The sequence below is a fragment of the Echeneis naucrates genome, chromosome 10, assembly GCF_900963305.1.
Source record: "Echeneis naucrates chromosome 10, fEcheNa1.1, whole genome shotgun sequence".
NCBI lineage: Eukaryota > Metazoa > Chordata > Actinopteri > Carangiformes > Echeneidae > Echeneis > Echeneis naucrates.
The window spans coordinates 18685421-18695369 of NC_042520.1; the positions used below are offsets into that span (position 1 = coordinate 18685421).

Below are 9949 nucleotides of genomic sequence, written 5' to 3' on the forward strand. Positions count from 1 at the left end.
CCCCTCTTTGATTTTAAACGGAAGTATCATTGCCTGTGAAAAGCCACTTAATCTCTCCGGGATCCCTGTGATCCGATCATCCCAGTGTTATCTCCACACTTTAGCCAATTATGGGGATCAAGGCTGAGCATAAATGCAGTTCTGAAACAGCCACCACAAACTCTGAGCACATGCTACTCTGGCCTATTCTCAGTCCTCCTTGGGGATGGAAACAGACTGAAAACGGGACGTCAAAGGTCCAGCTCTTTCTGCACAGATCTGCACAGGTCAGCTGCATGAGTCTTCCTGCAAACACAGTGGAGGGTAAACAACCACGCCCGCCACAGAAAAACACAACACCCTCACTCAGCACAACCGTTTAGGTGTGAAGCACGCAATTTGGCTCCGCTGCACCAGGTCAGGCCGTGTTATGAGACGGAGGGTTGGGGGTTAGGGTCAGATTTATAGGAGGAAATAGCTTCATGGGTCAATCTCTCGTTTAGACCAGAAGAAAAAAATGTGGTTGAGTTGAAAAAGCACATCGATTTAATTTCAACATGTAGACTACTACTCATATATTTACACTTTCCCCTACGGCACCTTTCTGATAATTAAGCCAGGTAAAAGGAAAAGGTTTCATGATATTCACTGTGAAACTCTTCCACCTGCCACAGGCTGAAACTTGATCGAAATGACTGAAAAAAAAACCCCACTGAGCTTCAATGTAAATAAAAAACCGATCAGCTTTGTTATCGTTTGAGTGAACTGACCCAAATGGTAAAATATACAACGGTATCAGCTGTAGCAATAATGGTCTAATAATTTCCCCAGGTGTTATTTATACAGTCGTGTGGTGAAATCAATCTAATTCAGGTATGTCCAGTGTCACGGCCGTGGGATGGATGAGGGGCGTGTCCCATGATGGGGCGTGGTCGCGTGCTGGGGTATCAACAAATTTGCTTGTACACGTGATCGCTCGTCTTTTACCACGTTGGATCCACAGTCAGGGCACACAGCCACGACGCGGCTTCCACCATGAAGGTTTTATCTTCCCCAGAGTCTCCCGGCCAGAGGAGTGTGAGGAGGGTAAGATCTGTTTCTAGCTCACTGTACTTGTAAAATAATAATTTGTTCCGGGTTGTGATTCTGACGTTTCGCTCCTCAGGTGTCCAAACCCCTGATGGAGAAACGCAGACGGGAGCGAATCAACCAAAGTCTGGAAACACTGCGGCTTCTGATGCTGGAGAGCAGCCACAATGAGGTAGGCCTGTGGGCATGTTACATGCTGCCTGATCAATCCTGTCCACATGCGGCTGATCAGTCACCTGAACTCTCTTTTAGAAACTGAAGAATCCGAAGGTGGAGAAAGCGGAGATCCTGGAGAGTGTGGTCCAGTTCCTGAAGTCAGAGAAGGAGGTGGACCGAGTCCTGCCCAGGGAGCAGACCTGTACCCGCCAGCACAACTATAATGATGGCGTGCGGACCTGCCTGCTGAGGGTCAGTCGCTTCATGGCCACCAAGGGCCAGGGCTCAGAGGCCACCGGCGGGGACCCCGTTCAGGCTTCATTTGCGCATCCCGAGCCACACACGCACCCGTCTTCACCCGGGGATATCCACAAGGCACTGACGCCCGCTCCTGCTGGTCTGGGCCCGAGAAATCTGTCCCACCACCAGCAGCACGGGATCTCCCGTCCATACCTGACCCACACTGACCTCTGTGAGACCAGGAAGCTGCTTTCGCCCACGGCAGAGCGCACGCACATTAGTGACCCGGTGTGGAGGCCCTGGCCCCAGTGACAGACACTTTTATTTTTAGAAACACACCCATCGATGCCAACAAACTGTAAATATGTATTTGATTGTACAGTGAAGACATTTTCTATGACAACCCTCACGTGATGGATAATACTATCCACTTTGACGTGGCGTTTTTGCTTGGAGATTTACCAGTTTTGCATGTGCATCACATGTTTTTCCTTTTTTTTTTTAAGTTTTAGATGTAAATATGAGATGTTTTAGGCAGGAGTGTTTGACTCCCTCTGCAGATGGCTGCTATTTTTTACTCCGATGCTCTATTCTCTTTATTTGGTGATGCTGAAACTTGTGTGCGTAAAACTCGCTTTTCTGCTTTGCCTTGATCGGGGATCTTTTTCTGTTTTTGCTTTTTCTCTGATGTATATATGCCTGATGAATTCTTTGTGCCCTGCTGCAATAAAACCACAAATTCCTGATCATTCCTGGTCCGTTGAGTGGCCTATTTGCTTGTGTGAATAGTTTGCACTTCAGTGGACTTCAGCACTGAAAGGGCGGGTATTGGATAGTTAACACATGCTTTATCTAGACTGGACAGCAGTTATGGGACATTCTGTCCTTTGAAATGTTGATGATAGAGGTCTTCTTGTTCCTATGGCCCGAAGAACAGTTTTTCAGATGCAGAAAGGCGAACCAGAGTGGTCGTTCACACACTGTTCAGAATCCAGACAGCTGTTGGTGGGGCAGCATCCAATTTACAAAAAAATAGACTCTAGAAATAGTGTCACAGTGATTCCCCCTTTCGTTTTACTGTGGATGTAATGTTTTTAAGTCAAGTGAGGCAAAGGGACCGCTGAATAGCTAATTTTACTGGTCACTGTACGAGGAGGTGCTGCATTTGGTCATTTAGAAATAATTCATAGAAGACACATAAATACAGCCCGTTGTAACAGAAATACAATATGGTTCAGTTCCACAGAGTGAACCTTCAGGTGGAGCTGCTTCGATTTTACTACTTCACATCAGCTGCCCATTATGATGATCCGCACATCGTGTGAAGACAGAGGCAGCATTAGTGAGAGTTAGTAAACTGTTAGAAGGCAGTTTGTGGGCTGCTGCAGATTCAGAACTGGGGGGCTGAGGCTGTTTTGTATATTGGACCACAGAGTCTGAGTAGTGTAAATGTGAACAGCGCTAACGGCCACTGTCGTGTGCTTTTGTCCATTTGAAATACAGCACTAAAATAACGGCTTGCCAAGGATCAACATATGAATGCGCCCTGGATCACCGCCTAACTGCCCTCCATCTACACTAAGTGCTGGCAGCACCGCGCTGGAAGGCTTCTCTTTAGGCGTAGCTGATCTAAGTAAAAACGAGACAATGAATGTGAATATTTTCCACTATGAGCTATGGTGAGGTTTGGATCAACTATGATCTAGTGATGATGACCTATAATCAGATGATCAGATGAACCAGTGACTTCTACCCATGCGGTGGCGATGCAGGCCTCCCCCCAGAGCCGGTCTCCAAACCTCCGTGTGAAAGGAGGTGTTAGTCCCGCTGGGCTGATCTCTGGACAGGATGCTCCTTTGTAGCCTTTAAGCTTAAACCCCCTGGTGAAAAGCCCACAGGACTAAGTAAATCACTTAAAGCTGGAATGAGATTAGTTTCATTTGAGGGGCATCTGTCTCAATGAAGATTAATTTTATTGTCAGTCGAGGATTAGTTCAGTGCGGATATTTCTACTTACAGCTTTCTAGTTTATTTTCTTTAGACAAAAACGTGCAGAAACGTATGTCTGTGAGGAATGACCTTATCCATTATTTGTGAGATTTCCCGAGGTTTACTAAACGCACCATCAGAAATCCAGTGGGTGCTTCGGCCAGTGTTGGTTTTTACCACAGCAGCAAGGACACAGTAAACCAAAGTGATGAATCACCGTTTGGCCCCATCAACAAACCATTTGGCTCCACTTCTCATTTGCCAGATCTCTGCGATCCTCTGGTCTATTTTCAGGTCCTGTTCCTCCTGCTGGGTCTCAGTTTGTTGCGACTTGAATAAAATCTAAAGCGCATCATTTTCTGCTTCCATAGATATTCACCTGTATTTTAGAGACGATGGCAACCCGCAGCCACGTGTCACCCAGTTTTACAGCTGCGGTCTGGGTGTTGGGAAACAGCGCACCTCAGGGTGTTAATGGGTCTGCTGGCACCACGCGCCACAGGTGAGAGGTTCACGAGCGAGCACAGTGCGTGTTATTATTGCACAGGTTTGTGGCACAATTTCATTAGACTACAAAACATTTACATGACGCCTTGATGCGAGTTGAACAGTTTCAAGTTTGATGACTTTACGTTGAAAAAGAAGGGGGGAAAAAATCTGATCCTCTGCACACAAGTTTTAAATTTAAACACCACATAATCAAACACCGATGTGATCGTCTCAAACAGAGGTTAACACGAGGCTAATAATGAGATAAAGGCCAGAGCCAAGAGAATAAAGAGCATTTCATCAAATGCTTTAGTTTACACTGTAAGACTCCTCAGGTTATTCTAGTAAGACCATGCAGTCATTTCATAAATGGGCTACAGTCGAGTAACTACGTGTCAATTGATATTCATACTAGATGTCCCCGCTGAGGACGTTTACTTTCCTTAAACCGAAAAGAGCTTTGTTCTTGATTATTCATGTTGCTCAAATCCTCCGCTGGTGGTAGACTGGTCACATCACGTTAGAATAGACAACAGCTGCTCTGGTGGCCGCTGGCCTGCCCCAGTAATTACAGCAAATGCTCAACACACACAAACCGTTTCTCTTATCTGACAGTATACAGCAGTTCAAAAGAAAGTAGCAGTTAACTTAAATCTGTATGCTTCCATGAAAAACATTTTTTTTATTAGTAACAAATGAGAAATGCACACAGTACTGTGTAACCACGGTAATAAAACTGTAAATTAATGACGTGATACAATCCGCATTCACCCAGCCTCATGCTGTAAATTTACACCATTTGATTACATTTCTGTGTGTAGCTTTATCACTTGGTCAGACTTTTCCAATAGCGAGGCCTTGGGCTTTCTGAAACTCCTGCTGCAAACTAGACAGGACTTCTCGGTGCTGTTCAGACTTCTTTTCCATGTCTTTCAGGAGCGTCTCATACCTTTGGCTGTTACAGGACAAAACACAGAAGAAGAAAATATCTAAATTTTGCAGTGTTAAAGGGACACCACAGATTGTGGCTGTATACACTAAATGCACTCACATGAGAAATGTGCCACACAGTTTCTGTGCAATATCCCTTTTTGTCCATATTCCATAATACAGATAACTGACTGTATGATAGTAAAGCTGTTCAAAAAACATGTATAGGGGACCATGAGTTAACTATAAAAACACAAACAAAAGCAAAATAAACAAAAAATAAAACTAATTCTTGTTGATTGGCCCACAGATAACTATTGTGGAGCAATGAAAAAAAGCACTAGCAGTGTTCATGTGGTTACACAGATTAAATATTTTTTCCTGTGCTTGGTAGAACATCAGTTTACTAACTTCTGCTGCATCAAAACCAAATCTCCTGCAATTTGGATATTGCATATTGTCATTTTGATTATATACAGATTATGCGTGCAGCTCTAATAATGACTTAATCACATGATGATAGTGGTAACAGAGCTAGGATCTGTATCAGTCTGGTGTAATGTGAGTAATTCATTTCCACCAAGTGTCTACACCACACAATCTTTTCAGAACGCACTTAGCTCGACACACACATACAAAATACACTATGGTCCAAATGGATCACATCTTTGCACACACTTAAGGACTGGATGTATGGATGTCACCTTTTCAGACTTTGAACAGTGCGTGACCCTGGCTGAGGTTTGCTTTATATATATATATATATATATATATATATATATATATATATATATATATATATATATATAGATAGATAGTAAGAAGCTGCACCCACTGTGCCCTGTGACAGATTCCTTATTTTAGCCATCCTGGCTTCTAATAGTCTTCTTGTTAACAATGTTTTACTGCTTTTACAATAATTCAGTAAATCAGTTTTTAAGAGATGTTTAAGTGGCATTTTACTTAAAGGCCTTACAACTGATTAGGTGACCTGCTAGTCTGAGTTGTGTCGGGGAGAGTCTATCACAGTTTTTTTCAATGATCATTCACCAATATCCTCAGGTAAACAACACACTGCTCATCCTCGTTGAACCCACATTATAAATTAAAATTTGACATACACCCTTGGAGGTCCTAGGCTCTTACAGACCTTGGTGGCATTATCATATTACCAGCAGTAATCTCTGCCACCGAGACACCCTTTTATCCTCTGGGACTAAAGACATGATTGGCGTGGAATCAAACCAACTTCAATGACTCACATTTCTCCATTAATGTACTCCAGCCGCTTTGCAACTGTGGCTTTGGCCTCATCCAGCTCTTGTTTGACTAGTACTGGACCAATAAGTTTATAAACTATGTTTGAGCTGTCCAGCAGATCCAACTCCTGAAAAGAAACAAGAGAGAAAGATGGGGGCCATTTCTAGAACAGCGAACACTGCTTTTACACAACAGTTGAAGGGCCGATAACTAGTCGAGCAAAATATGATCTTGTGAGTTTCTGGTTACCTCTTTGACAATGTTGTTCTCTGTCAGCTGCGTCTCCAGCTTCTGTCTAGCTGACATGCTCTTGCTAACATCTGAACCAGAGACAGATACACAATGGCAAAGGGGTGTAGTTATTTATCACATCTTTTATGATAATACCATGGAAATATTGCCATCACCACAAATAATAGTTAAACATGGGAGGAGAACCCAAACTCTTTGGCTAGTTGAACGACTTGGTGTCCTAATGTGGTCAGTTAGCTCGGCCACAACAACATGGCATCATTTGAGGGAAATGAAATGCTATGCTAACACTTACCTTTCTGCATCTGTGTATATTTTTCTAATTCCACTTTTAGTTTCTTTTGAATGGCGTCTGCCATATTTACGTTTGTCTGAGTAATATCTACGGACAGAATAAATATATCAGAGTAAGCCGCTAAATGTGGTCCGGCGTGTAAAACCAGCTTTAGCTAACAGGAAAGGACGGCGTTTGAGCGGATGTTCACTAAGAACTTCAAAGTAAGAGTTCTCTCTAATTTGGGGAATATTAATGGAAAATAAACCCACAGAAAAACCAAACACGCATAAATAAACCTGAATCTGAAATCTCCCCGCATTGTGTTTATCTGTACGTGATTTAAACGTGTCCTGGGCACTTTTATTCCAGTGGGTGAACCAAAACTGACCCCGTCATGGTTGCGGCGCTTTACGACACCGTTTTACGGCACTTCACTCTGCTCCTCGTTGCCCTGGTTCAAGATGGCCTCGTCGTTTTGGAAAGGTGTTGTCGGCGTCGGACTTTTTGCTTTAGCTCACGCAGCTTTCTCGGCGGCACAGCGTAAGTGTCAGGGCAGGGAGGGAATACACGGATGTCTGCATCTGCATCGCCCCCCGGGGGGGGAACCCTGCTGTCCCCGACAGGTCGATAAGACACCGGGACGGGCCCGTCGATCTACCTGCTAGCTAACGATGCTAGCGCGGCTTTGCTCCGCTTTGAATCAGGCGGATATTTTCAACCGCAATATGAAATGAAATAACCACCAACAGTCACAAGTCACAGCTGATGTGATCTGCGTTACAGATTATTTTAAAGGTGACTAAACATGAATCCATCTTATGTTTTCCATTAGATCGATCGTATTTGCGACTGACAGAGAAGGAAAATGAGACTCTACCAATTGATGTGAGTGACTTGATTGATATAGATTTTTGTTTCCTTCCAGTTACGTTTAACCACTTGTCTGCTTTTTATTTATCATTGTCTATTTCCTGTTGCAGATTGTATTACAGACTTTATTATCGTTTGTGATGACCTGTTACGGTATTGTCCACATCGCTGGAGAGTTCAAAGACATGGATGCCTCCTCAGAGCTAAAAAACAAGTAGGTTGAGTTATCCTTCAACACTTTATTCCCCCGGTACGGTATCTGTTTGTGTCCTCAGCCATAGGGGAAACATGCACTTAACCACCTCATCTGCATTCACAGCAGCGTTGCTTTGAATAATTTCCCACGGAGACGCATTAAACCCCCAGTCTTTGTTACCTTATAATATCAATTATATGTTGTGAATTTGACAGTAACACTCTCAATCAGTCCATTCAACACAACAGAGCTGATAGACCATCAAGTGTATCCCTGAGAAAGCTGCAAATTAAGTTTATCTGTTTTTTGGAGGCAACATCTTGTCCTGGTTTGTTGTGATTAATAGTGTATAACCGTAAGATATTAAATTCACTACCATGTCTGACAAACACAGCAAATCAGCATATTTTAAAGCCAAAAACTGCAGGTTTGGCCTTTTTGCCTAAGAAAGATGGTAAACAATAAAATTGGGATAACAAAGGCTGCTGCGTGATTTTCTGTCAGTCAATCAATTGACCAATAATTGCAGGGCTGAAACTGATAGTAAAAAGTAGACAGCTGAGAGAGAAGAGATTGATCATTGAGATTGAGACATGGTTAATATATATATATATATATATATTTTTTTTTTTTTTTTTTTTTTTTTTTTTTTTCAATGAAGGAACGAATAACAAGCGATAGGAAAATGATCAGTAAATATGGTGGAAATGTCAGGTTTCACCTCTTTTGTCCTGCCACCCAATGTAAAATCAGTTTGGTATTTGCCGTGTGAAATGAGGGCCTTTAAGACTTAGATTAGTTGAATAAACATTCTGACACACACAAAAAAAAATTTAGTTTACATTAAGACAAGGGTCCATATTTTGATTATTTTTGGATTCATTTTATTTTTAATATGCCAAGAAATGGTGATAAATCTCAGTCTCTTGGAGTTGAAGGTTATAGCTTCTAAAACTTTAGCTCTATAAAATGAAGAGGCTTCAGATTAGTTACCGACCAGCTGTTTCACTACTAAATAATCTCCAGTATTCTCACTGACCTGTTTTTATTTCATATCAACGTCTCCCAGCAAATGAACGTGGTGTAAAAGTGCAGACTCTGCTGTGCAGTGATAACTAGACAAAAAAGGGAGGGCAGTGTGTAAAGACCACCAGGATTTGTTCCTTTACTCATAGCTCTGTATTTCAAGTGTAAGTATTAAGTTTGTATGTGTTGCCTGTTCATCTGTACACGCAGCACAATATTTGTGCTGTTCAGGCTGATACTTGATTTAGATTTCCCCCCCCAGAACATTTGACACACTGAGGAACCACCCATCCTTTTACCTTTTCAATCACCGGGGTCGGATGCTATTCCGCTCGCCAGAGGAGGAGCCCTCCACTGCACGCAACCAGCAAGCTCTACCCAACCCCATACGGCTACGCAAGCTGGAGCATTTGCACTGAGACTGGCCTTTTCCTGCCTGTAACATCATGTTCATCATATAAGATTTGTTTTTGTTAGACAGAGGGGGCAAAGTGGGGATTCACCGTCCTCTAATTTAATTTGTATTTGTATATAAACTAACATAATGTCCAGGTTTGCATCTCTGTCCATAGAAGTGGTCACTACCATATTCAACACTGACTGTGCCAACCCTTCAGTTTTTCAAACAGATTTGTTTGTATATAAATGCTTTGGAGTCTTAAGATACTGAGACATCTCCCTCTTTCCGTCACTTCTGAACTGAATTTGGACATTTGTGTCCTTTGTATACCCTTTGTATGAAGGGCATAAAAATGCCTGTTCAGTTTCTGTTTGGTTTTAACCACTCATCAGTCTCAAGCAGCTGTTGGGCCAGAGTTTTGTTGTATGAATGGAGGAACCTTTATTCCCTTGATGATTTCCTCAAAGCATAAAGGCTCTTCTGTACACCCTGTATGCAATAAAGAGGTTTGATTTATGCCACAGGAAATCAGTGCAGCATGAGAGTGGAAACCATTTGACTGCGGTTCCAATGATACTGTGAACACAAAGGAAAAGTAGAAAGCAATGGTACATTCATTTGGGAGAACTTTCCATCATTTTAACTTTTTGTTAAGACTCAAGAGATTGTTTTTAATTTAATAAAAGGCATACTTATTTTATAAGTTGTCAGAATCCTTTTTGTTTTACCCTGGAGCACTTTCAGGGGATGGAGAGCTTCTTTTCATTGACAGAATTTGTTAAATCTGTTAAGAAAA

General features: G+C 42.4%; 3 protein-coding genes across 3 annotated transcripts; 2 read left to right on the forward strand and 1 right to left on the reverse strand.

Annotated features, from left to right (window-relative positions):
• The first annotated feature begins 981 nt into the window (after nucleotides 1-981).
• her5 (hairy-related 5) lies at nucleotides 982-1776 on the forward strand. Its single transcript, XM_029513321.1, has 3 exons — nucleotides 982-1065; nucleotides 1145-1240; nucleotides 1321-1776. The coding sequence occupies exons 1-3, from the start codon at nucleotides 1015-1017 to the stop codon at nucleotides 1774-1776; spliced, it is 603 nt and encodes a 200-aa protein (XP_029369181.1). The 5' UTR covers nucleotides 982-1014.
• Nucleotides 1777-4599: 2823 nt separating this feature from the next.
• pfdn6 (prefoldin subunit 6) lies at nucleotides 4600-6861 on the reverse strand. Its single transcript, XM_029512825.1, has 4 exons — nucleotides 6680-6861; nucleotides 6382-6452; nucleotides 6135-6259; nucleotides 4600-4897 (listed from the first exon to the last, which is right to left on the reverse strand). Exons 1-4 carry the CDS (start codon nucleotides 6741-6743, stop codon nucleotides 4777-4779), a joined length of 381 nt encoding a protein of 126 aa, XP_029368685.1. The 5' UTR covers nucleotides 6744-6861; the 3' UTR covers nucleotides 4600-4776.
• Nucleotides 6862-7104: 243 nt separating this feature from the next.
• Nucleotides 7105-9853, forward strand: mmgt1 (membrane magnesium transporter 1). The gene is made up of 4 exons (XM_029512247.1): nucleotides 7105-7201; nucleotides 7494-7546; nucleotides 7642-7745; nucleotides 9016-9853. Exons 1-4 carry the CDS (start codon nucleotides 7123-7125, stop codon nucleotides 9170-9172), a joined length of 393 nt encoding a protein of 130 aa, XP_029368107.1. The 5' UTR covers nucleotides 7105-7122; the 3' UTR covers nucleotides 9173-9853.
• Nucleotides 9854-9949: the final 96 nt, after the last annotated feature.

What these genes read in the sequence shown, in the direction of transcription:
- her5 (XM_029513321.1), top strand. Translation starts at nt 1,015, where the DNA reads ATGAAGGTTTTATCTTCCCCAGAGTCTCCCGGCCAGAGGAGTGTGAGG. An exon ending in GCCAGAGGAGTGTGAGGAGG is followed by an intron (nt 1,066 to 1,144) that starts GTAAGATCTGTT and finishes TTCGCTCCTCAG; the next exon opens with GTGTCCAAACCCCTGATGGA. An exon ending in TGGAGAGCAGCCACAATGAG is followed by an intron (nt 1,241 to 1,320) that starts GTAGGCCTGTGG and finishes ACTCTCTTTTAG; the next exon opens with AAACTGAAGAATCCGAAGGT.
- pfdn6 (XM_029512825.1), bottom strand. Translation starts at nt 6,743, where the DNA reads ATGGCAGACGCCATTCAAAAGAAACTAAAAGTGGAATTAGAAAAATAT. An exon ending in ATATACACAGATGCAGAAAG is followed by an intron (nt 6,453 to 6,679) that starts GTAAGTGTTAGC and finishes TCTCTGGTTCAG; the next exon opens with ATGTTAGCAAGAGCATGTCA. An exon ending in AGAACAACATTGTCAAAGAG is followed by an intron (nt 6,260 to 6,381) that starts GTAACCAGAAAC and finishes GTTTCTTTTCAG; the next exon opens with GAGTTGGATCTGCTGGACAG.
- mmgt1 (XM_029512247.1), top strand. Translation starts at nt 7,123, where the DNA reads ATGGCCTCGTCGTTTTGGAAAGGTGTTGTCGGCGTCGGACTTTTTGCT. An exon ending in AGCTTTCTCGGCGGCACAGC is followed by an intron (nt 7,202 to 7,493) that starts GTAAGTGTCAGG and finishes GTTTTCCATTAG; the next exon opens with ATCGATCGTATTTGCGACTG. An exon ending in TCCTCAGAGCTAAAAAACAA is followed by an intron (nt 7,746 to 9,015) that starts GTAGGTTGAGTT and finishes TTCCCCCCCCAG; the next exon opens with AACATTTGACACACTGAGGA.